We start from the raw sequence: 26830 nt of genomic DNA on the forward strand, positions 1-26830 counted from the left end.
TCGCTGTTCCGGGGGGATCGAGGGCGGGTTTGGGTCAGGCATAAGCACCCCCCGACTCCGGCAACGCTGCGGCGGCTTGGAACCTGCTGGCACACTGGCGGTGCCCACTGTCTCCTCCCCGAAGGGGGGCACCCGGGAGCCGACACCCGAGGAACCGTGCCCACGCGGGAAGGTCGAGCTCGCCGGTGAGGTCACGGTTGCCATGGCTCTAGGCAGTGACGCGCGTCGGCACGTGACGAGCGGTTGCCATGGCGCCAGGCCCCGGCGGCGCGGGCGCTCCGCCTCCCGGAGTGACGTCCCCCGGCTCCCCCCCACCTCTTTTCCCGCCCCTCTGCCCCCTCCCCCCCTCCCCCCGCCGGCTCCCCGCGGCCCCGGAGGGTTCACTGCACAACAAGATGGCGGCGGCGGCGGCGAGCGGAGCTGGCGGGGCTGCCGGGGCCGGAGCGGGGGGAGCCGGGCCGGCGGGCCGCCTGCTGCCTCCGCCCGCCTCGGGGCCCCCGGCTGCCCCCGCTGCTGTGCCCCCGGCGGCTGGCCCGCCGCGTCCCTCAGCCCCGGCCTCCCGCGGGCCGGTGCCTGCCCGCATCGGCTACTACGAGATCGACCGCACCATCGGCAAGGGCAACTTCGCTGTGGTCAAGCGGGCCACGCACCTCGTCACCAAGGCCAAGGTAGTGGCGCGGTGGGACCGGGCGGCGGCGGGGCTGCGCGGCCCGGGACCGTCCGAGTGCTGAGGGCGCAGGAGAGCCCCGCGACACCGAGGCTGAGGGGTCGGCGCGGGAGCGGGGCTCGGGAGAGCGTTGGGGACCGGGGAAACGGGTAGGGGGCTGTCGGGCGAGAGTGCGGAGAGGGCGAGCAGAAGGTGGGGGACACCGGGGGACCCGGGAGAGGGTAATTGCACGGCAGAGGGGACGCAGGGGGCCACTGAGCGCGGGGACCTGGGGAGCTAGGGAGCCGGGGATGGGGAGGGGGCTCCCTGGGCTGTGCGGAGGGTCGTAGAAGGGGTGATTGGAAAGAAGAGGTTTGGAACTCTCCCGGAGCCAGGAGGCAGTAAGCTAAGAAGCCTCTGGAACCAGCAGTTAGGAAATCCTAAGGGAATGAGGGCAGGGGAATAGGAAATGTGGACCAGGAGGATGGGGGGAAAACGGGTGAAACCGGCAGCCCGCAGATGTGGGATTATGAGGGGAACGAGGATAGCTGGGGCACGTCCCAGGGGTATGTGGTGGGTACAGGGTACTGAGAGGTATGAGGGACCTGGTACCTTCTGACAGAGGCACCAATCAGCATTTGATCGTCCAAGACTGATAGATGGTGGGAATGGGAGTCTGAGGACAGACAGGATTATTGGAGGAGGCGATGAAAAAAATGGGGAAATGTGGAGGAAAAAAAGCACTTTATTTTTCTGCAGGAAGGGGGTCAGGGAACAGAGGCCCAAGGGGGGCCCAGGTTTGTGGTGGCCCTAGGTACTCAGGGGTTAAACAGTTTGGGAGAGCTGGATTGCTGGTTATATTTAGTGGTTGGAGGGTCCAGAACTGTGGGCCTTATAGAGCCCAGAGTGGGCTGTCAGTGGTGAGGGGAAAGCCTGGTGACTGAACCCAGACACTCATGGGGCCCTTTGGTTCCCAAGGGATTTGTGGAGCTGTGGTGGTGCAATTGGGCAAGGTCAGTTAGGAAGCCATATCCGTTTAATATTTTACATAGAAAATTCATTTTTGGAGGAAATATGGTTGGCTCTTTCCTGTGGTCTTCTTCATTGGGAGTATTGGAATCGAAGACCCGAGGAGGAATTGTTTGATTTTGACAGGACTCACAAGCCCATTTGTACTCCGGATTTCTTTCTTTGCTCCATCTCTCACTTGAATGAATACTTTAGATGTAGTCATTCATTATATTTAAAGCTGCAATTTGTGTTTCCCTCACCCTGACTAATGAAGAACTGTTACAGCTGCTGCTGCTTCCTACCAAAGCCGCGTCAATTCCCCTCCCCTCCTCAGCCTAGCCTCTGGTTCTTGTCACCTACCTTGTTTCTGCTCTTATGGCAGCCCCTTGCTTTCAGAAGGCAGTGACTTACCTCTGCCTTGTCTCCTGCTCACTTATGACCCGAAGTCCCTTTTTCCCTCCTTTCTGTCAGACTGTTAGGGGCCCTTCTTAGCAGGGTGGCTTTGGGGGGTGGCTGTGGAAAATTGATTGGTCAGTTTCACTTCCTCTGGGGGGGCCGCCTTCAGCCTTTCTGTCAGTGTCTATCAGAGGGCCTCAAGTCTGCAGGTCTGAGCGGAATGAGATCCCAAAGTGCCAGGTTTCCTGGTGCTCCCCTCAGCCCCCTGGCAGGGAGTAGACTGAGCCAAGACTCTGGTGCATCTCTGCCCCCCTGAGTGTTTCCAGTTGTGTTTACTGTTAGCCAAGCCAAATTTATGTTTACAAACAGCTCTAGTTGTTGGAGCCTTGTTCCTTGTTTTGGTATTTCCTTTCGCCACGGCCTCCCCCTCCCACCTAAGTAATCACGTCGAGCTCCTGTGATTATTTTGCTCTGACCTCTGGGGGACAGACTCTATGAACTTAATTGGTTGCCTGGTTTATGGTATCTCTGGTTTAAAGAATTTTGTATCTTACAGCCCTTGGATACACCAAAATATTGATTAAAAAAATCTGTGACAGAGAGGGTTGAATATTTTTGTAAATGTAATTGCAAACAGTTGATTCTTGGCTTTATATATAATAGAGACATTTCTATCTTCAGTAGTCAGAAAAGCCAGTGGCTAATTATGGCTGGTCTCCCCGCTTTCTAATTTTCCAGTGTGTGTGTGTGTGTGTGTGTGTGTGTGTGTGTGTCTGTGTCTAAGTTTTTCTCAAAGTCTTTGGTATCCTTTAGGACTGCAGCATTTTAAACATCAGCTTGTTTATAAATGGGTGTCACTGTTTATGTTGGTTTTTTCTTTGATCATTTGTGGTGTGCAGTTATGCAATTCCTATGCATGGAAATATTCAAAATCTTGAATGAGGCTGAAATGGCTTGGGCAATGAGTTGCATGTGTGACAGGACCACACCAGCACTCATTTGTGTTTCTGTAGCGGTGTGCAATTTCCTAGTTACAGTTATAGGCACCCTGTGTTTCTCTACTTAACTTACTCTGACGACATGAGTGAAGCTTAATTCACAAGGAGCTGTCATGTGCTCTGAGTAAATGATGAACATATTTTGGCCTGCTTCATGCTTATCTGAATCCACTTTGGAAAGGTTTCTCAAATGCTGACAGCTCAGATGTGTCTAAGAACTGTTGACATACAGTATGATGGCCTATTGAGGCCATGGTTTGGTTATATAATGGCAAGGAAGGTGCCTGGGTATTGGCAGTGGCAGAAGCTGCTGTTCCGTTACTCAGGTAGATGGATTTTTCTCCCATGCACTGCAGTGTTTATCTTACTTCTTCAGTCAGGTCACTTGGAACCAAAGAGAGCTAGCTATTTTTTTTCCCCATCTCTTTTCAGAATGTATCATGTTTTTTGTTTTATGTTTTTGGAGGTATGTGATTTTTTTTCTTTCTCCTTTTTCTCCCTGTAGGCCACTGAATGGTCTAGGTCTTTCCTATAACCATATATAACCATCAGACTTAGGTAATTCAGATGATATTTGTGTTGTCTGAAAGAGGTTAGGTAATAGGTGTTTTCTGAACATCAGAGGAATACTTATGGTCACCTTTTCTTACACACATTACCTATTCCATGGACTGAGAGGCTAAAGTAAACTTTATTTATTGACTAAGCTACTGTGCTCGGTCCAATAATAAGTGGTAAAGCTGGCCCTTTCCCAAATTCTGTTAACTCTCAAACCTCCTAGATCAGGACTCTGGGATGAATAAAATTAGTAGAGAAAGGGAAATATTTTCCTGTTTGGTTGTTGGTGAGTTTTGCAGCACGGCATTCATGAGCTCAGACTTAATATTGGCAGCACTGCAGTGCTTAGAGCGTCACTGCAGAACAGTTAACAGGAGAGAATATTCATCTGTGACATACTTTGGTCAGCAGCTCACCCTGGCTGTCTTTGTCCTACCTTCTTTGAGTTCCCTTTTCTGGAGGCGCCTTGGTCTGAGATTCTCTGGCCCTATTCTTTTGGTAGGACACTATAAAATATTACAGAGATTGAAAAAAAGAAAAGATTTTCTCTTCTCAATTGCTTATTTGGTTGCCTGTACCTAATCATACTTTCACTGGTTGGATGAATGGGAACGAAGAGTAGATATATTTTGTATGCATTTAAAAAAAGAGCATACATGACTATAAAAGCCATTGGTCAAATACTTTAAAAATGTATTTTAACAAATATATTGATATATCACCTGCCTGTTTATTGGTTTGTGGTAAGAGCTTGAGCTTTGGATGAGACTGCCTGGGTTTGGATCTTCTGCTACTTCATAGCTGGGTAATTTAACCTGTCTGTGCTTGGATTTCCTCATCTATGAAATGAGATAACAATAGTACTTACCTCACAAGTTTGGGTGTTATGAAGATTATATGATAATATATGTGAAACTATTAGAACAGATGTACCTGGCACATAGTAGGTATATAGTAAATATTATCACCTTCTTTTTAAAAAATATTTATTCATTTATCTGGCTGTGCTGGGTCTTAGTTGCAGCACTCGGAATCTTTGTTGCTGTGTGTAAGATCTTTGTTGCGGCACGTGGGATTTTTAGTTGTGGCATGCAAACTCTTAGTTGCAGCATGTGGGATCTAGTCCCCTGACCAGGGATCAAACCCGGGCCCCCTGCATTGTGAGCACGGAGGCTTAGCCACTGGACCACCAGGGAAGTCCCTATCACCATCTTCTTCATCATCATCAGATGCAATAGTAACAAAAATGAGTCAGACATAGCCCCCTTTGTTTGCTTTTCACCACTTTGGAACAGTTCGTGAATGCCATTTGTTTAGTGTAGGTAGATGTCATCCTGATGATGTGCTGCTTTCAGGTTAAAAAAGTAGTTTGCTATTATTTCACGTGCCTCTTTGAGAGAGTGGATTTAATTCCTGTGGACTATGGGCTAATTTCATGCGATTGACATTTAAAAATATAGTTTTCCATTAAACTTTTAAAATAGTTATGAGACTTGTCTAATGAAAACTGTGACTAACACTGGCTTTTCTTTGGGCTGCCTTGAATATTCAGGGTGTTTGTGTAGCTACACTTTGTCAGACTGGTGACAGAACAGAGTTTGAGTGCAGTCTTTTCTCCAGAGATTCCCTTAAATTTCATGGAGAATATGAAGAAATATTCCTACAAGCTTAAGGAGACACTTGCACTTGGGTGCAGGGTGTGCTACCTAGAGGGCTAAGGTCAGGATTCTTAACTTGAGATATTACACAGAAAAAACATTGTGCTCCCTGACCCCCTTCCAAATACTGACGAGCCAGGACACATCTGTGTGCTGTGTGGTTTAGTGCAAACTCATTTCCACAAGGAGAACAACTCAAAGTGGGCCAATAGTATTATTTTCACTTCTAAGGATGATGCTTGTGCTCGTTAGAAGGCTGAAAACAAGATTCATTAGTAAATAGAAAAGAGAATTATGTCAAAAAGAAATTGAAAGCAAGATTTATATTAGTTACATTTGAGGAGGATAGTTCCATCCCTAGATAATCTAGAAATGACTATTGAAAGACAACTAACTTCATTTTGAGAAAGGTTTGTTGAAACTTTGTGAAGAGCTAAGACTGATTTGGACTAGTTTTTCCAGAGTCAAAATACCAGTATTCCACTTTCAGCATCAAAACTGTTTATTTTAACATTCTGACTTTGGTGCCAGCTCCCTAGAAAGTCATAGATCTGGCTCAAGCCAGAGGTGCCCAGACTAGTTATTTCTGTGCCAGAAGTGCTGTTTTCATTTTCCAAGCATCAATCTGGCTAATGTTTTCTAGTTCCTGGCATAAAAGAGAACAAAATGGATGCTTTGGAAGGAAAAAGAAATGTGCTCTTCTTACCAGAGCCTTTGTAAGTCTAAAAAACACCTAAAACTTCTCTGCACAGAGATGGAACCTTTCCCTTGTCCATTCATTCATTCAGCGTATGTTTACTGAATGCAGATTTTGTGTCAGGTTCTACTCTGGCTCTCGAGTACCCCAAAAACAAAAGAGAAAAAAAGCTCTTGCCTTCTTGGAACTTATTTTCCGATGGGAGGAGATAGGCAAGAAACATGTAAACAAATAATTTTATATAGTGACAAATACTATGAAGAAAATAAATGGGCTAGAGAGTGTCTGGGGCAGGGTGCTGGAAGGCCTTTCCAGGGTGGTGATATTTGAGCTGACAACTGAATGATGAGAAAGAGGCAGCTTGCGAAGATTCAGAAGATGGAATATTCAGTGCAGAAGGAATGGCACGTGCAGCGGCCTTGGGGTAGAAATGAACTTGGTTTGTCCAAAGATTAGACCCAAGGTCAGGGTGCCTAGAGCTTAGTGAACAAGAGAAAGGATGGTAAGGAATGAGATCAGAAAGTTAGACAGGGGCCAGATCATATGGGTCTTATAGGCCATTTTATGGAATTGGGTGTGAAACAGGGGACTGACCTCAGAAGATATCAAAGCAGAGCACTGACATTATCTGATTTATGTTTTTAAAAACTCATGTTGGGGGACTTCCCTGGTGGCGCAGCGGTTAAGAATCTGCCTGCTAATGCAGGGGACACGGGTTCAATCCCTGGTTCAGGAAGATCCCACGTGCCGCGGAGCAACTAAGCCCGTGCGCCACTACTGAGCCTGCGCTCTAGAGCCCACGTGCCACAACTACTGAGCCCACGTGCCACAACTGCCGAAGCCCGTGTGCCTAGAGCCTGTGCTTCGTAACAAAGAGAAGCCCCTGCTTGCCGCAACTAGAGAAAGCCAGTGGACAGCAACAAAGACCCAACACAGAATGAATGAATGAATAAATAAATAAGTAAGTTTATTAAAAAAAAAGATCTTAGAGATGTTCTATTCCAACTCTTTCTTTTCTAGAGTCTAGAAAGATGGACTTAACGGAATTTAGAATCTCAGGCTTTTAGGAGCCATCAAAGTAGTTTAGATCAATTATCTGTTAGACTCACAGCTCTCTCCTATACCTCTCCCACCCCCCATTTGCCCAGAATCCTATAGCTAGTTAGTGGGGGAGGTAGAAATAGAATCCAGGTATCCTACTCCTAGTTAACTCTACCGTGACTCCTCCAATCATAGAAAACATTGCCCTTGCCCTCTGAATACTTACTCTTTCATTAGAGAAACAAGATACACCTACTAATTAAAGTCTAAGATTATTTATCCTCTCTATTAAACTCCAAAGATGAGAAGTCATGATGAGAGGAAAATTTTCCAAATAGGGGATATACCAACACTGTATTTAACCTGTCCTTTGGCATTGTTTCACTCTATCACCTCTGTCACTTACCTGCAGTCCTCCATAGGTACACTGCTTTGCCTTTCAATCTCCTACTCAAATGCCCCTTGGTGCTCCCTTGACATGACTGAGGTGTCAAAAAAGCCTTTCAAAATGCTAAGGAAGTAAAAAGAGAAAGAAACACAGAAAAAGCAATGACCATAAACACAGTCTGCCTTATATAGTTTGCTCTTGCCACTATATCTAGCTCACACTCAGGGAACATGAGTAATTATACTTTTGCTGTGTTGGGTTGGTCTGGTCTGTCTTTGAAGGTACATTTCTTAGATGGACTCCTTATTTACCAGAACACTACCAGTTTCCAGGGAATAGTGCCATCTTATAACTCATTAAGAGAACTGGTCACCAAGATACATACCTTGATGATGCAGGTGAGGGCCAAGAGAACCATTTATCTAGGGCTCCCCTTATGTGGTTCTAGTTTCTCATCTAAGAGCTTGGCCTGTTCCCCAGGTGAATGACCTCACCCATCAGGTGAGTCCCTACCTCCTTTATAATAGGTCCCTATTATAGCTTGGTCCCTTCTGGCATAATAGTATAGTCATGCGGTCTTGTGGATGACTGATAACATCCAGAGGATGAAAATTGTGTACATTCTCATGGACTTTTGTCCATGGGAATGTGTATAATGACCTTGGCAATGTCTTTGAGAAGCCCTCAACAGTCTTGGATGAATTAGCTTGAGAGGGTTTCTTTTGGATCTGTTCAGAGTAAAATTCCATCAGCTAAGGACAAAACTGTTGGATGAGCCGTAGAGAAGTTATGTTAGAACATATGTCTGTTCAGGAGGTGTGTGATCCACTGTAGACCAGGAGTCCCTGGCCACATTGATAAGTATTTCTTCTCAGAATTTAGCTTGTCAGAGAGTTAGGAATCAGATTGTAAATACTCAGTCTCATTTCCCAGAAACTGAAAAGGAAGGAGATGCAAACCCATCGCCTGTTTAAGCTCCTCTGTGTAGGCTGGGCTCACTCATTTGGGTACTTTTGGCCAGTTATCTTAAACTATATTTAGGTATTGATTAGGAATTTCTGAGAAATCTTCAAATTTCTACCTAGTTTCAGCTCCAGTCCATGCTTACTAGCAGTAGGCTTTGCTTCTCTTTGCTCCCTCCAGAAGAATTGAATGTGAAATTTTAGGTTAACCAACCACATTTCTTGAGACTGAATTTTTTGGAGAAGAAATTTTTCATTCATTCATTCCAGCCAGCCAGCCAATAAGCTTTTGAAAAATTGTTTATCAAAAACTAGGAATGAATGATATATGGCACAAAATTCAAAACGTGCAAACTCGTATATAGTGAAATTGTCTGCCTGCCACCCCAGTGCCTGAGACACAGTTTTTTAGTCTTGTTTCCCCAGTATTTATTAAGGGCGTCTCTGGATCAGTCCAAATGCTAGGTGCTGTTTGTTTTCTGGCAGTGTTTTGACATGCTTGAAATTTCTAAAAATCATTTTACTTAAAAAGAAAAAGAAGAAAATACTTAACTTTTAAAGCTGGTTAGGAGGCACAGGGTGATAATTTAATGTCAGCTCCATGTGGGCAGGGATTTTAAGCTATTGTTTGCTGCTGTATTCCCAGTGCCTACTACAATGCCTGTAAATACTCATTTAGTGAATGAATGTAAGGATTAAAAAAAAAAAAAAGGGTGCTTCCTTGGTGGCGCAGTGGTTAAGAATCTGCCTGCCAACGCAGGGCACACGGGTTTGAGCCCTGGTCTGGGAAGATTCCACATGCCGCGGAGCAGCTAAGCCCGTGTGCCACAACTACTGAGCCTGTGCTCTAGAGCCTGTGAGCCACAACTACTGAGCCCACGTGCCACAACTACTGAAGCCCGCGTGTCTAGAGCCCGTGCTCCCCAACAAGTGAAGCCACCGCAATGAGAAGCCCGTGCACCGCAATGGAGAGTAGCCCGCGTTCGCTGCAACTAGAGGAAGCCTGCGCCCAGCAACGAAGACCCAACGCAGCCAAAAATAAATAAATAAATTTATTTTAAAAAATGGGAGCTGAGTTTGCTTTTTATACTCAATGCATCTTAGAATTTTATTATTGAAATTTTCTATCTCCAGTTAAGATGTTAAAGAAAAATAATATTCTACCTTTTTCTCACAAATCTCTAGGTAAGGAGATTTCACAGCCTTTCTGGGCAAGTTACTTTTGGCATATCTCAAACTTTCATTATTAAGAAGTTCAGTATAATTTAAAGTAAATCCTGCAATTTAAATTCAAATCCCTTATTTTAAGGAGAAGGTTCTTACACATACAGGTTCCCATTGGGTTACTTCCTTGAGAAGGTCCCATGGGTACAGTCAGTATGGTCAGCCAGTGCCTTGTTTTCCCTCTTCTGCCTAGGAGACCCACTAAGCTGTCTTGGGCTGCTGGCACTTCCTGAAGTAACTTCACACTCTTTGTTGGAGTTACCACTTGTTCTTTTCTTTATACTAAGTGATCTGATTAAAACGACTACTGTTTTTCTGTCACTGGTCCTTAATTTCAATGGGTTACTTTTATTGGTCCTTACCTTAAATGGATTCATTCAAATAGTATTTTTTCTGTCATCTGTAGGCAAAAAGTAGCGGCTACTGATACTAGAAGACAAGAGGATAAGTGTTATTCTTGTCAGGGTGGGCAAAGGGTTAAGTTAAAGGAGCAATTGAATGCTCGCAGCTGGGACCTGATAGAGGAGGAATACAAGAAGTCTTGAGCATAAATTCTCTTCAACCCAGTTGCTTATTATTACTGGCTCACTTCTACCACCTTGCCCTATTTTTTTCTGATTATAATTGGGAAAACTCAGAAAATTATAAAGAAGCAGAAGGAAAAAAATCACCCATAATCCTGCCCCCCAGAGGCAACAGTTATTAATATTGTAAAATACATAATTGAGATCATATTGATATACTATTTTATTTCTTCCCCCCTTATCATTATAAGCATTTTCTCATCATTTTAAACTATTTGTAAACATCAATTTTAATGGATGTGTACTTTGCTGTTGTATGACTGCCATTATTTTTTTAACCTTTTTCATAATTTAAGGTTCTTCCCAGTTTTTCACTGTTAGAAATTTTCTGTGATGACCATTTTTGTGCATGAATCTTTGAAGCATTTCTGATTTTTTCTCAGGGTAGATTGTTGGATGTGAAATTATTGGGTCAGAGGGTATACATGTTTTTAAGATATCTGATTCATATATTGGCACATTGCTTTCCAGAAAGGTTGTGCCAGGGTTTAGCCTCCCAGAAGTGAATGAACTCTTCTTTTTTTATTTTGTCTCCGCTTCTGCCCTCCTTGGTTTGGGAGTGTAGGGCTTTTAAGTCTCTGCTGCACCTCTAAACCTAGGGCAGTAGGTATGGGACACATTAAAGAGGGCTGGAGCAGCTGCCTAATCCTTCCTTCTCTGAACCAAACCTGGACGAGGAATGAAAAGAGTTAAGTGTGACTCTAACCTTTTCAGTTGTTTTTTATGAATCATCATTCTCTCCTGGTCTTTTACAAAGAGACATAAACTTAAATTGGAGAAATTGCCGAAGGAGAGAAGAAAGGTTAATGAGAAAGACTCTGATTACTTGAATCTTTGATTTTTAAATAACTATCCTTCGGTAAACCTGAATGAGAATTTCAGAGATTGATGAAGGTTGTAAATTACTCCTCTCTTTTTTTGATGGTAAAAAGGTGGTGAGGAAATTGGAAAGGAAATAATTATGTGAATAAATGTGGTGATACACCAGTCCTGTTATGTTTGTATTTACGTACTGTATGCGTTAAGAGGTTTTCAGGGGTAATTGGGTCATGTGGAATATTGTTCTTAGAATGTTTGGGGGTTACCACTGCTGTATTTTAGGCATCTGACAATATGCTCTTTTCTTTTGTCTCCAATAGAAGGCCTTTTATACAGTCAGTTTGGGTTATGATTTGCTTAGTTAATTAGGGGAAATGAATGAAGCAGGGAAATCAGAAATAATGATGCATATATACTTTTAATATTTTATTTTAATTTAAAATGTGAATATGCATTAATCCACTAATCTTTTTCAAAAAGTGTTTATTATGGAAAATTTCAAACATAAGCAAAATTAAAAAGAATGATATAATGAACCCCCATCGACCTATCACTCAGTGTAAGCAATTATTACCTCATGGCCAATCTTTCACCCATATCACTTCCAGCTTCTCTTTTCTCCCTAGTTTATTTTGAAGCAATTCCCAGAATTTTTTTCATCTGTGAATATTTTGGCATGTATCTCTATATAGGCCAGGATTGTTTCTCAAAAAACATAATCACAGTACCATTATCCTACCTAAAACAATTAACAATAATTCTCTAATGTCATTAAGTATCAAATTAGTGTTATATACATAAATATATATTTTTTCTTTTTTTATCCACTTGTTTGTTTGAATCAGGGTCTAAATAAAGTCCATACATTATAATTGATTGATGTCCCTTAAGTTTTGTATTAAAAAATTGTTTGTTTTACTCTGTAGATTTCCCCTCCTTTTCTTTTTCTTTGCAGTTTGTCTAAGAAACACATTCGCTAATCTTAGATGTAGACCTTTCTCTGTATATTGATGTCCTGATTGAAGTTCTTCATCATGATTGTGTTAAACATACCCATAGTTCATCATCTATGATTTCCAGTTTTGTTTTGCTTTTTTAAAGCAGAGTAGGAATTTAAAGGCATTTGTGAAGCAATATGAGTACAGAATCTCTCTTGAGTTCTTGATTCTCTCCCCCTAGTCTTTTACACTTGTCTCATCCACATCTAATTTGACTTTACCAAGTCATTTTAAGCATTCAACTTAGTTTTCAAAGAAACATGTTTTTCTTTTCTCCCAGATTTCTCATCCGTTTACATAGATAATCAAACTGCATTACTATAATAACAAGAACAACTGGTATAAATAGGTTTGGGGAAAACCAGTTAATTCTTGGTAAGCATGCAACTTAATGGATGGGAGCAGAAATATCCAGGAGTAGAGGGAGTGGCTATTAATTGGGGCCAGCTTGCATGCTGGGGCCCCAGTTGTTTTACAGAGGAAAGGGGAAGCATCAGTTATTTCGGCAGGTTGGTTGAGAGGTGGTGGGTTAAGAGAACTTCTGCATTAATTTTATACTTATAAGTAAGCCAAATTGTTAGAAATTTGAGGACAAGATATTTTATAGAGTTTTTTATTTATAGTGTATACTTCAGCGTAGTATTTTTGTCCACTTGTGTTAGAGTTTGCATGAACTGGACTGAATTTGACAATAGGCCAGTGATGTTAAAATTTGGTTGAGGAAACAGCCAAAACTTTGTAGTTTGAAAGGTTTATATCTGTTCACTGCCAGTGTAGTGTTCCATGGAACAAGTTGACATTTTCACGTAGTAAGTTGTTTTCTGTTCCTGGCAAAAGAAATCGTGTTCGTATACCACAAGGAACAGGATTGTTGTTATTGTGGAAGGCAGGAGTAGAGCTGTGTGTTTTTTATTAGGATTAGCTGGGCACCTGCAGGATTTCTTACTTCTTTCTTTCTGCTTCCTGCCTGCTGTTGTCCTTTCCTTCTGTCAAAATGTTCTAGTGTTGCCTAAGCAGTGTTCTACAATAGATGAGGTTTTTTGGTAGCTCATTTTTTTAAACCCTCAAAATAATGTTTTTAGTGATTGTATGTTCTTGGCTTACTTTCCATTTCTACATCAACAGTGATATTGTTATTCTAGTCAAATGGGGCAGTTGTATTCCAGCAGTGATCTTTGTGTCCAAGTCAGCTGCAGAGATACCATGTTAATTTTTTATTTCTAAATATCTTATATGTGTATAGTAATTCTGGGAGGTAATTCAGTTTTGAGCTGATACTTGCGGATCTCGGTACAGGATTTCACAGTCCTCAAGAATAAAGCTTGTTTGAAGCATTGTTAGCCATTGGCCTCTGACATATGCAGAAGAGTGGCCGGTGATTTCAGCCTGCTGCCTCTTCTCATCTCATTTTCCTTCTTCCTTTTCAGCCAGCAGCTGCATCCCGTGCCCTGCTCTGATTGAGCTCTTAGTAAAAGGGGTACTGTTTTACTAAGTCACAACCTCTTCTATCAATGGTTTTTAGATTTTTAGGCCAAGAATCAATTTTGGAGTCACATTAAAATTTGAAAACAACATTTTAGTTGTGTTACCTAAATTTCTCTTCCTTTCCTTATGCTAGTAGCAGTGTTTTCTGCTTTTCCAGTCTTTGGGGAACCTTTTTGGCCCATCAGAGCAGCTCGAGGCAGTCTAAGTGATGCACTGAGCATTGCTGTGGGAGTCAGGGCACGTGTTTCACGTCTCAGTTTTTACTAGCCTGGCAGCTTTCTTTGGGCAGGTCACTTAACCCCATAGGGCTTCCAGTTTCTTTCTTTTTCTAAAAAAATTTTATTTATTTATTTTTTGGCTGCACTGGGTCTTCGTTGCTGCACGCGGGCTTTCTCTAGTTGTGGCGAGTGGGGGCTACTCTTCGTTGCGGTGTGCGGGCTTCTCAGTGCGGTGGCTTCTCTTGTGGAGCACGGGCTCTGGAGTACAGGTTCAGTAGTTGTGGTGCAGGGGCTTAGGTGGTCCACGGCATGTGGGATCTTCCCAGACCAGGTCTTGAACCGGTGTCCCCTGCATTGGCAGGAGGATTCTTAACCACTGCGCCACCAGGGAAGTTTCTTCCAGTTTCTTTTTAATGTATATCATTTTTCAGCAGCTGCATTGAGATATAATTCCCATACCATACAATTCACCCGATTCAGTGTTTTTAGTATATTCACAGAGTTGTGCAACCATCACCACAATCCATTTTTTTTTCCTTTTTTGGTTGTGCTGCGCGTTTTGCGGGATCTTAGTTCCCTGACCAGGGATCGAACCTGGGCCCCAGCAGTGAAAGCACAGAGTCCTAACCACTGGACCGTCAGGGAGTTCCCCGCCACAATCCATTTTATTTTTTATTTTTAAAAATATTTATTTATTTATTTATTTGGCTCAATGGGTCTTAGTTGCAGCATGCGGGCATCTCTCTTGTTGTGGCACTTGGGCTCCAGAGCACGTGGGCTCAGTAGTTGTGGCACAAGGGCTCTCTAGTTGTAGTGCATGGGCTCTAGAGCACGCGGGCTCAGTAGTTGAGGTGCTCGGGCTTAGTTGCCCTGAAGCATGTGGGATCTTAGTTCCCTGACCAGGGATCCAACCCGTGTCCCCTGCATTGGAAGGTGATTTGCAGCCACTGGACCACCAGGGGAGTCCCCACAATCCATTTTATTTTATTTTATTTTTATTTATTTATTTTAAAAATTTATTTATTTATTTTTGGCTGCATTGGGTCTTCATTGCTGTGTGCGGGCTTTCTCTAGTTGCGGCGAGCAGGGGCTACTCTTCGTTGCGGTGCGCGGGATTCTCATTGCGGTGGCTTCTATTGTCACGGAGCACAGGCTCTAGGCACGCGGGCTTCAGTAGCACGCGGGCTCAGTAGTTGCGGCTCACAGGCTCTAGAGCGCAGGCTCAGTAGTTGTGGTGCACGGGCTTAGTTGCTCTGCGGCATGTGGGATCTTCCCAGACCAGGGCTCGAACCCGTGTCCCCTGCATTGGCAGGCGGATTCTTAACCACTGCGCCACCAAGGAAGTCCCCCAGAATCCATTTTAGAATGTTTTTATTCCTCTTAAAAGAAGTGACCCATTAGCAGTCACTGTCCATTTCTTCAGCCTCCCTCCTGCAACCCTAATCAATCACTAATCAGTCTCTATAGATTTGCCCATTCTGGACATTTCATATAAATGGAATCATACAACATATTGCCTTTCATGTCTGGCGTCTTTCACTTAGTATAATGTCTTCAAGGTTCATCTATGTTGTAGCACATGTCAGAATTTCCTTCCTTTTTATGGCTGAATAATATTCCATTGTATGGATATATTGCATATTGTATATTCATTCATGAAATTGTGGACATTTGCATTAGTCCCACTTTTGGCTATTATGAACAATGCTGTTGTGAACATTCGTGTACCAATTTTTTTTTAAAATTACGTTATTTTATTTATTTATTTGGCTGCACTGAGCGGCATGTAGGATCTCAGTTCCCTGACCAGGGACGGAACCCATGCCCTGTGCGTTGGAAGCGTGGAGTCTTAACCACTGGACTGCCAGGGAATTCCCCTCGTGTACAAAGTTTTGTGGGACATGTGTTTCAATTTTTCTTGGGCATATACCTAGGAGTGGAATTTTTGCATCATAAACATTCCATATTTAACTTTTTGAGGAATTGCCAAACTGTTTTCCAAAATGGCTGCACCATTTTCCATTCTGACCAGTAATGTATGAGGGTTCCAGTTTTTCCACATGCTTACCAAAACTTATTTTCTTTCTTTTTGATTTAGCCATCCAAGTGAATGTGAAGTGGTAGCTCATTGTGGTTTTGATTTGCATTTCTCTTCTGACTCATGGTGTTGAGTATCTTTTCTGTGCTAAGGGACCATTTGTAGATCTTTGGAGAAGTGTCTATTTAGATTCTTTGCCCATTTTTTTAGTTGGGTTGTCTTTTTATTGTTGAGTTGCAAGGATTCTTTATATATTCTGGATATAAGTCCTTTATCAGATATATGACATACAAATATTTTCTCCTATTTTGTAGGTTGTCTTTTCACTTTTGTGATGGTTTTGTTTGCAGCACAAAGGTTTTAAATTTTAATGCTCTAGTTTCCTTATTTGTAAAGTTATTCTAACTCTGAAATTACATGTTCTATTGAAATATTTTCCTCTGTACTCATTTTGTACCTTTCTCTCACTTTGGGATAGATCTCCCTTTTCCAGGACATTTTATAGCCGCAAAGTCTCTTTAAAAACATCTATCTATGTATCTATCTGATACATGTGTCTTATAAAATAATCAGACTCTACAAAATAAATAACATCAAAAGTGAAAGTTCCTTTTCCTTGTGAAATCCTTTCTCTTAGGATATACTCTGTTAACTTTCACATATAACATAATAGCAGTGTTAATTATATTTATCATGTTGTACCATTACATCTGTAGTACTTATTTGTCTTACAACTGGAAATTTGTAGCTTTGACTCCCTTCATCCAGTTCCTCCTCCCCCTCCCCCTGTCTCTGGTAACCACAAATCTGATCTCCTTTTCTGTGAGTTTGTTTGTTTGCTTTTGAAGTACAATTGACCTACAATACTGTGTTAGTTCTTGTTACACAACATAGTGGTTCATTATTTCTGTGCATTTCAAAATGATCACCATGATAAGTCTAGTTACGATCTGTCACCATAAAAATATATTACATAATTATTGACAGTATTCCCCTCACTGTGCATTTCATACTCGCGACTCATTTATTTTGCAACAGGAAGTTTGTACCTCTTAATCTCTCTCACCTATTTCTCTTCTTGCCCTACCCACCCTCCTCTCTGGCAACGACCTGTTTGTTCTCTGTATCTATGACTCTGTTTCTATTTTGTTATGTTTATTCATTTGTTTTATTTTTTAAGATTCCACATGTAAGTGAAATCATATAGTACTTGTCTTTCTCTGTCTGACTTATTTCACTTGGCATAATGCCCTCTAGGTCCATCCATGTTGTCATAAATGGCAGGATTTCATTCTTTTCTATGGCTGAGTAATAATATTCCATTGTGTGTGTGTGTGTGTGTGTGTGTGTGTGTGTATATATATATATATATATATATATGCCAAGTCTTTATACATTCATTTGTTGATGGGTACTTAGGTTGCTTCCATATCTTGGCTATTGTAAGTAATGCTGCAGTGAACACAGGGGTGCCTATATCTTTTCTGATTAGTGGCTTTGTTTTCTTTGGATAAATACCTAGGAATGGAATTGCTGGATCATCCGGTAGGTTTCTTTTTAATTTTTTGAGTCATCTCCATACTGTTTTCCATAGTGGCTGCACCAATTTACATTCCCATCAACAGTGCACGAAGGTTCCCTTTTCTCCACATCCTCGCCAACACTTGTTATTCGTGTCTTTTTGACCTGCCATTGTGACAGGTGTGAAGTGATATCTCACTGTGGTTTTGATTTTCATTTCCCTGATGATAAGTGATGTTGAGCATCTTTTCATGTACCTGTTGGCCATCTGTATATCTTCTTTGGAAAAATGTCTATTCAGATCCTCTGCCCATTTTATAATTGGGTTGTTTGTTTTCTTTATGTTGAGTTGTATGAGTTCTATGTATATTTTGGATATTAACTAAATATTAATTGGGTATATCATTTGCAGATATCGTCTCCCAGTTCAGTAGGTGGCCTTTTCATTTTGTTGATGGTTTCCTTCTCTATGCAAAAGCTTTTTAGTTTGATGTAGTTTCATTTATTTATTTATTTTTGCTTCCTTGCCTGAAGAGACATATTCCAAAAATATTACTAAGATCAACGTCAAAGAACGTACTGCCGATGTTTTCTTTGCTATTTGGTTTTTTGTTTTTGAATTGGAGTACAGTTGATTTACAATGTTGTGTTAGTTTCAGGTGTATAACAAAGTGATTCAGTAGTATATATGTATATCTTCTTTTCCATTATAGGTTATTACAAGGTATTGAATATAGTTCCCTGTGCTATACAGGTCTTTGTTGTTTATTTTATATATAGTGGTTTTGCTACTCATTTTTTATTTTAATAATATATCTCCACGTTCTATCACATCAATACATTTTGCTCTAGTCTCAAGCTTTTTAATACTGCAGAGTATTCCATTTTATGGATATACTATAATTTATTTAAGTAGTGCCCTATTGATAGGTTGAGGGTTGTTTCTGGCTTTTATTTTTTTATTTCAAATTATATGTCACTTAACAGTTTCTGCACATTTATATTTGTATGCTTGTACTGGTTTTCTATTTGCTTTTGCACTGTTTATTATTCAAAAGACTTATAAATCTCAGATTTAATTTAATTTTTAAAAATACAAATGTTTTGGGGACTTCCCTGGTGGTCCAGTGGTTAAGACTCCATGCTCCCAATGCAGGGGGCCCGGGTTCAATCCCTGGTCAGGGAACTAGATCCCACATGCCGCAACTAAAAGATTCCCTCATGCCACAACTAAAGATCCCGCATGCCGCAATGAAGATCTTCTGCAGCCAAATAAATAAATAAATAGATAAATTAAAAAAAAAAAAGGGCTTCTTTGGTGGTGCAGTGGTTAAGAATCCGCCTGCCAATACAGGGGACATGGGTTCGATCCCTGGTCCAGGAAGATCCCACATGCCACAGAACAACTAAGCCCACGTGCCACAACTACTGAGCCTGTGCTCTAGAGCCTGCGAGCCACAACTAAAAAAAAAAAAAAAAAAACAAGTGTTTTATTAGGTCCAACCTAGAGTAAACCTCCCAAAAGTTTTGTGTTCTTTTCCATTATGATATATACAATGTTAGAAACTAAGTTCTTCATTTTCTCAGTAATTTAATAGAATAATTCACTAGAGGTGGAATGCCTGAGTCAAAGTATGAGTGCTTAAAATTTTATCAATGTTGCTAAATTGCCCTCCAAGAAAGGCCAAGCTAATTCACTCAATGAGAGTGTATGACAGTGCTCCTCTGCTCTCTTTAAACATTGGCAACCAACTGTCTTTTTAGGGAGTCAGTCTGACAGGTGAGAAAATGTCATCTTAGTTTGTAGTTATTTATTAGTGAATTTGACTATCATTTAATTTGTCTATTGGCTATTCGTATTTTTCCTTGGAATTATCTGTGTCCTGTCTATTTTTCTTTTGGGCTTTTTGGCTTTTTCTCATTAATGTGCATAGCTTTTTGAATATTAGGGAAATTAGTTACCTATTAAAATATTATAGATATGTTTCTGTGTTTGTCTCGACAGTGTATGTGTATTTTTTTTACTATAAAATGTAAACATTTTCATGTAGTCAGATTTTTTTTTGTTTTTTACTTTAAGGTTTCTCAGTTTTCTTCCTCATCCTAATCTTATAAAAATATTTACCCATGTTTTCTTCAAGTATTTTTATGGTTTTGTTTTTAAAATTAGATCTTTGTTTCATATGGAATGCATTTTGGTTTAAACCAGGTGAGAAGGGAATCAGTTGTGAAATTTATTGGAGCTGCAGGTTTACATTCATTTCTGTGGTTATTAATGGCTCTTCTTCCCCTTGACTGGAAGCTCCTTGAGGGCAACGGATTGTACAGTTTTTCCCATGTTGTTATTTTCGGTATCTAGCACAGTGCTTGCAGGTAATAGGCCCTCCATTTATTGAGTGAATGAATCTGTCTTTTTCCCCAGATGTCTAGTTTGTTGTCTGTCCCAAAACAATATTATTAAATAATCCATCTTTTCCCTCTTGATTTAAAAAGCTACTTTGGGGCTTCCCTGGTGGTGCAGTGGTTGAGAGTCCGCCTGCCGATGCAGGGGACACGGGTTTGTGCCCCGGTCTGGGAAGATCCCACATGGTGCGGAGCAGCTAGGCCCGTGAGCCATGGCCGCTGAGCCTGCACGTACGGAGCCTGTGCTCCGCAACGGAAGAGGCCACAACAGTGAGAGGCCCGCATATCCCACACACAAAAAATAAATAAAAAATAAAAAAATAAAAAGCTACTTTGTCTACAAAATCTCCAGATACTTGGGTACATTTCTGAACTCTTTTAATCCATTGATTGTGCTGTCTTTACTTGCTTCGATACTGTACAGCTTTAATTATTATAGCTTTGTAGTACTTAAAGTATATTTGGAAGGTCAGCCTCAAACATTCTTAAATATAATACCAGTTTGGGAAGCACTGTAATCTCCTTTAGTAAAACTCCTTGCTCTCCCTTAGAAAACATTCATTTAACTTATGAAACATTTAATGCATTCTGAGAGCCTGCAAAGTAGAAATGATCTGGGAGTGTTACTTGTTGAAGAGCTTTTCTAGGATATGACATACGTCGTTCTGGCTTGACATCCTAAGTGTATTTTTTTTTTTTTTTTTTTGCGGTACGCGGGCCTTTCACTGTTGTGGCCTCTCCCATTGCAGAGTACAGGCTCTGGACGCGCAGGCTCAGCGGCCATGGCTCACGGGCCCAGCCGCTCTGCGGCATGTGGGATCTTCGCGGACCGGGGCACGAACCCGTGTCCCCTGCGTCGGCAGGCGGACTCTCAACCACTGCGCCACCAGGGAAGCCCCTAAGTGTCCTTTTTAAAAAAAAAAACTCTCATTTTATAATCTTGGGTATCTCTAGAAAACATAACATTTTCCTCACAATCTTTTAATGCAGAATACAGAGAGAGAGGATAGGTGGCAGAAAAGGCATCAAGAAATTGCACTGGCACCCAGCTGAAGTCAAAGCCCATAGTGAAACAGATACTACTTAAAAGTTCTATACAGAATTCAGTTTAGTGACCTTGAGTTTTCACCTGTGCTTGACTTGTTTCCCTCCTGTGGCGTGCAGTAAATCGATTCGGATATGACTTGGGCAAAGCCCAGGTAACATTGCTAAATAATCACTTCTTTTTCTTGAGCCTTCTTTTCTCTGTTAAACATTAGAAATTCTTACAGTCTGAAATTAGCATTCTCTTGGGATTTTCTGTCATGTCTGTCTCATGCAGGAACCAACTTTAGGGTCTTGTGAGTATTAAAGAAGTTTAAAGCAGAGAAACTTGATGTTTGGGGAACAGAGCTAATGGAACAGGGCATACCTATTGTGATAAGATCCTTGCTTTCTTTTCAGTTGGAACAGTATTCTAGGGTGTTTCAACGAAACTCTTAATTCTAAGTAACTGCTAATTTACAAGTATATTTTCAGATGAGTACCCATTTTGTCAAAAAAAACCCAATGGTTTTGTCATACTCTCTCAGACTTTTTCTTAATAAGCCTAACCATGGACTTTAGTAGAATTAAAATAGAAAAATACTCAAAAAGGTTTGTTTACGGTCCCTAGTCTCCATCATGGAATTAAGTATCACTGAAAAACAACCCTGGAATAAAGTGTTTTTGTGTGGCAGGACCAGTTGACTTAACGTGATTCTTTCTTTTGCGAGTTTTCTGTTGGTGGAAAGTGGGCTTACTTTTTCTTTTAGTTGTATTCCTCATTTTTCTCAATGCTAGTCTTAACAGAGATTTTTAGGCAGTTAACTGTCCCAGCACACCAATAAGCACCTTGTTAATAGATGTTATCTCATGTTGATCAGTTACTCCTGAGATTTAACTGTGCTTGCAAAACACCTGTCTGTATTTGAGCTTTGCTAGGTGGCTGGCTTTTGTGTTTGACTGAAGATTTGCTCCAGAGAAAGCAAATAGCTGTTGGAAAAAGAGAGAAGGGAAAAGGAGTCAGCACATTTCTATATGCTTTCACTGAAGAGATTTCCTAATTAGAAAGCTTTTGGAGGCTTGACCTGTCTGCGCTAAAGTAACCCAGCATTTCGTTATGTATTGCATTGAGGTTTTGGAGCGCTGTGCCAGAAAAGTGAAAACCAAGGTTGAATGTGAAAGGAATTCAGAGGATGGAGCTCATAATCAACAGAGTGCTGCTTCATAGGCTAGGTCCAAAAATACCCTGTTTGTCATAGGACAGCAAGAATGGAGGTAGCACTTGCTGCTGTTTTGAGCAGTGTTTTAGCTCCTATGATATCATTCCAGCATGACTAAAGTCATGTTTAAGGCAATGTTGTTTACAATTTAGGTTTGGGAGGATGTTGCCTTCATACATTTTATTTATCGCCCTGGAAGGGTTATTTTGCAAGGTTTGGAAGGAGTGTTTTTCTGCCAGACTAGAGGAAATTAACATAATCTACTCTTCTCTGATTAGGGGGTGGTCTGCAGTAGAGTCATCTAACCAAAGAGACTCAAATTACTGATTTGCTTGGATCCTGTGGTGAACCTTGAGTAATTAAGAGGAAGAACTCAGTCTTTGGTTCAGAAAAGTTAGCATTGGAATGATCCTTGACCAGGCTTGAAGGTGGAAAATGTTATGGTTCAGAGGGCCTTTCTAAGACTTGCAGTAGATCCCTTAAGACAATAAGTTTTAAGAGTTTATAAATAGCGTTGAGTGTGGAAATGCATAGCACATGGATACATAATTAGCAAGTCAGGAAGTCTGACTAGATGGAATAAATTAACTCTGGTCACTTGATGGAATGAGATCATGGAAGGGAACATAGTTTGTTTTAGGTGGTGGTAATTTTGATGTTGAGGCTGGCCCAGGAAATGAATTGTCAGTTATGCTGTCATCCTCATTAATGGTCCATATTATTTCTCAGGTATATAGTTGTATGAAGAGATGATTTTCCTACCCCCTCTAGGGGCTAGGGTTTCAAAAATTTTAAAGCTACAAAAGAGTGAAATACAGAGAAAAGTTTTCTGTCTGCACATACCCCATGGCGATCCAGATCTCCTTCCTATATAGTCAGTATTATCAGTGTCATATATCCTGTGATATTTTTTATGTGTTTATAAGTAAATGTGTGTATCTATTTACTGTACCCCCTCTTTTAAAACAAATTGTAGTAAATTATACTCACTGATCTGCATCTTTTTTCACTATTATATCTTAAGGATTATTACATGTAGCTATATAAGGAGCTTTCTAATTTAAAAAAATGCTATACAGTATTCCCATGAAAAGATGTATCATATATTTTTTTAGTTAGTCCCCTAGTGGATGACTATTTGAGTTATTTCTGATCCTTTGCTAATATAAATAATGCTAGAGGAGTTAAAAAATGTTAGGGTTTGGGCTTCCCTGGTGGCGCAGTGGTTGAGAGTCCGCCTGCTGATGCAGGGGACACGGGTTCGTGCCCCGGTCCGCGAAGATCCCACATGCCGCGGAGCGGCTGGGCCCGTGAGCCATGGCCGCTGAGCCTGCGCGTCCGGAGCCTGTGCTCCGCAACAGGAGAGGCCACAACAGTGAGAGGCCCGCGTACCGCAAAAAAAAAAAAAAAAAAAGTTAGGGTTTTATATTCAAAAGTAAATGTTGGAAAGCTACAGTAATCAAGACAGTGGCACAAAAACAGAAATATAGATCAATGGAACAGGATAGAAAGCCCAGAGATAAACCCACGCACTTATGGTCACCTTATCTTTGATAAAGGAGGCAAGAGTATACAGTGGAGAAAAGACAGCCTCTTCAATAAGTGGTGCTGGGAAAACTGGACAGCTACATGTAAAAGAATGAAATTAGAACACTTCCTAACACCATACACAAATATAAACTCAAAATGGATTAAAGACCTAAATGTAAGGCCACACACTATAAAAACTCTTATTAGAGGAAAACATAGGCAGAACACTCTGACATAAATTACAGCAAGATCCTATTTGACCCACCTCCTAGAGAAATGGAAATAAAAACAAAAATAAACACATGGGACCTAATGAGACTTAAAAGCTTTTGCACAGCAAAGGAAACCATAAAAAAGATGAAGGCAACCCTCAGAATGGGAGAAAATATTTGCAAACAAAGCAACTGACAAAGGATTAATCTCCAAAATATACAAGCAGCTCATGCAGCTCGATATCAAAAAAATGAACAACCCAATCCAAAAATGGGCAGAGACCTAAATAGACATTTCTCCAAAGAAGGTATACAGATTGCTAACAAACACGTGAGAAGATGCTCAACATCACTAATCATTAGAGAAATGCAAATCAAAACTATAAGGAGGTAATACCTCACACCGGTCAGAATGGCCATCAAAAAAATCTACAAACAATAAATGCTGGAGAGGGTGTGGAGAAAAGGGAACCCTCTTGCACTGTTGGTGGGAATGTAAATTGATACAGCCACTATGGAGAACAGTATGGAGGTTCCTTAAAAAACTAAAAGTAGGGCTTCCCTGGTGGTGCAGTGGTTGAGAGTCTGCCTGCCGATGCAGGGGACACGGGTTCGTGCCCCAGTCCGGGAAGATCCCACATGCTGCGGAGTGGCTGGGCCCGTGAGCCATGGCCGCTGAGCCTGCGCGTCCGGAGCCTGTGCTCCACAACGGGAGAGGCCGCAACAGTGAGAGGCCCGCGTACCGCCAAAAAAAAAACTAAGAGTAGAACTACCATATGACCCAGCAATCCCACTACTGGGCATATACCCTGAGAAAACCATAATTCAAAATCATGTACCACAATGTTCATTGCAGCACTATTTACAATAGCCAGGACATGGAAGCAACCTAAGTGTCCATCAACAGATGAATGGTTAAAGAAGATGTGGCACATATATACAATGAAGTATTACTCAGCCAGAAAAATAAACGAAATTGAGTTATTTGTAGTGAGGTGGATGGACCTAGGGTCTCTCATACAGAGTGAAGTAAGTCAGAAAGAGATAAACAAATACCGTGTGCTAACATATATATGGAATCTAAAAATAAATGGTTCTGAAGAACCTAGGGGCAGGACAGGAATAAGGATGCAGACTAGAGAATGGACTTAAGGACACCAGGAGGGGGAAGGGTAAGCTGGGACGAAGTGAGAGAGTAACGTTGACATGTATACACTACCAAAGGTAAAATAGATAGCTAGTGGGAAGCAGCTGCATAGCACAGGGAGTAGCACAGGGAGATCAGCTCGGTGCTTTGTGACCACCTAGAGGGGTGGGATAGGGAGGGTGGGAGGGAGGTGCAAGAGGGAGGGGGTATGGGTATATACATATGCATATAGCTGATTCGCTTTGTTATACAGTAGAAACTAACACAACATAGTAAAGCAATTAGACTCCAATAAAGATTTTTAAAAAAAAAAAAAAGTAAATGTTGGGACTTCCTTGGTGGTCCAGTGGTAAAGAATCCGCTTTCTAATGCAATCCAGTTCGATCCCCATGCACCACAACTACTGAGCTTGTGCGCCTCAATGAGAGAGCCCGCGTGCCACAAATAGAGAGAGAAGACCCATACGCCACAACTAGAGAGAAGCCCACGCGCTGCAGCGAAAAATCCCTCATGCCTCAATGAAGATCCCGTGCGCCACAGCTAAGACCTGATCCAGTCAAAAAATAAAAATAAAAAAAGTAAATATTAAGTCACAACAGAAACTTGTTATAGTTATAATAATATCTTGGATCTCTATAACATATTCACAGACGTCTTATTTGAGCCTTACTGCGATCTTGTGAGGTAAGCACAGCATTTTACAAAGAAGAATAAATTTGACTAACAGAGGTCGAGGTAGAAGAACCAAGGTCTTTTAACTCTGATTTGAGTATCTTTCCACTTTTCCCAAACTAGAAATACTGTTATGGGGATGTGGGGAAGTGCTGGTGGGAGAATAAGATGAAATAAACCTGAGTGAGGCAAGCTTGTGAGAGAGAGAGATGTACCTGTCATTCTAGAAATCAGGATCTCGCTTACCAGGGGAGAGAAGAGCTGGCAATCAGCCTGTGACAGAGACAAAAAGGTTTTTAGGCATTGGCAGAACATGATGGGTTGGCTGCCTTCTTGGAGTATAGTAGTAGGGCAAACCAAAACATGGTCGTTCTTGAGAAACTGGATACTTTCAGAGTTTCCTAGAATAGACTGGGGGCAAAACTGGGCATTCAGAATTTGTTAAGGGAGTGCATGTAGCCTAAGGCCATGAAACAAATAGGCAATAGAGAAAACATAGGATTTTCTAGAGGCTCCAGAGACAGGGAGGAGATGATAGCATGGCAAGGAGATGGCTGTAATGTCAGAGTCACTTTTGGCCCCAAGACTGATTAGTGGGAGGGAGCCTTTTTCCTCTAGACAGCAGATGAGATTATACAAGGGTACGTAAGTCACCTCACAACTGGACTAGAGAGAGTGAGGCTGATAAAGGCTTTCATTATATAGTTAATAGTATTTGGAAACCTGAGTATAGGCCTGGTCACCAGCCTTCCATCATAATTACCATATGCTAAGTGCCTACTATGTTCTGGTTACTTCATATAATTTCATGCTTAATCTCTCAACAGCTTTGCAAAGAAACTGTTGTTATACCTAGTTTCCATAGAGGAAACTGAGATTCAGTTTGGTAACTTGTTCAAGGTCACAAATCTTTTAAGTGGTAGAGCTGAGATTTTATAAGTAGGTCAGTATGACTCCAGGGCTCTTGTTATTTCCATCTTACCAGGTGTTAGGCACCCAAATTGAACAGTGAAATTGTAAATAACCAGAATTCTATCACTGTCATTATAACAGTGTTAATCTATAAGCAGACAGCTTGCTTTTTTCTCATGATTTGGGCTGGAAGAGTAGAAGGAATGCTGAGGAAAATGACTGGAGATGCTAACAGCTGGCCACACTCACTCTGAACATGCATATAATTTAAATGAAAGTAATACACTTACCATGCATATGTAGCTTTATGATGAATTCTCCAAGGTCCCCTTCCCTCATTAGATTGACGTTCCTAAAGTCCTTCTATATAGAGATTATATAGCTGCCACTGAAGACTGTAGCTGGTGGTAGCCAGGACCTGGAACATTTCTTGGGGGCAAATGTCTGGGGAATTCATATTCACTGAGTA

General features: G+C 41.4%; 1 protein-coding gene across 4 annotated transcripts in view; it reads left to right on the forward strand.

The window, feature by feature from the left end:
- The first annotated feature begins 395 nt into the window (after positions 1-395).
- Positions 396-26830, forward strand: part of SIK3 (SIK family kinase 3) — a 247548-nt gene continuing 221113 nt past the window's right edge. For all 4 annotated transcript variants that reach the window (XM_027082237.1, XM_027082239.1, XM_027082238.1 and 1 more), the window contains exon 1: positions 396-668. In XM_027082237.1, coding sequence (XP_026938038.1) covers positions 396-668 — 273 coding nt within the window. The remainder of the gene's footprint in view (positions 669-26830) is intronic.

Source organism: Aethalodelphis obliquidens, unplaced genomic scaffold (genome assembly GCF_003676395.1).
Source record: "Aethalodelphis obliquidens isolate GAN/ISIS:26980383/991018 unplaced genomic scaffold, ASM367639v1 scaffold46, whole genome shotgun sequence".
Classification (NCBI taxonomy): domain Eukaryota; kingdom Metazoa; phylum Chordata; class Mammalia; order Artiodactyla; family Delphinidae; genus Aethalodelphis; species Aethalodelphis obliquidens.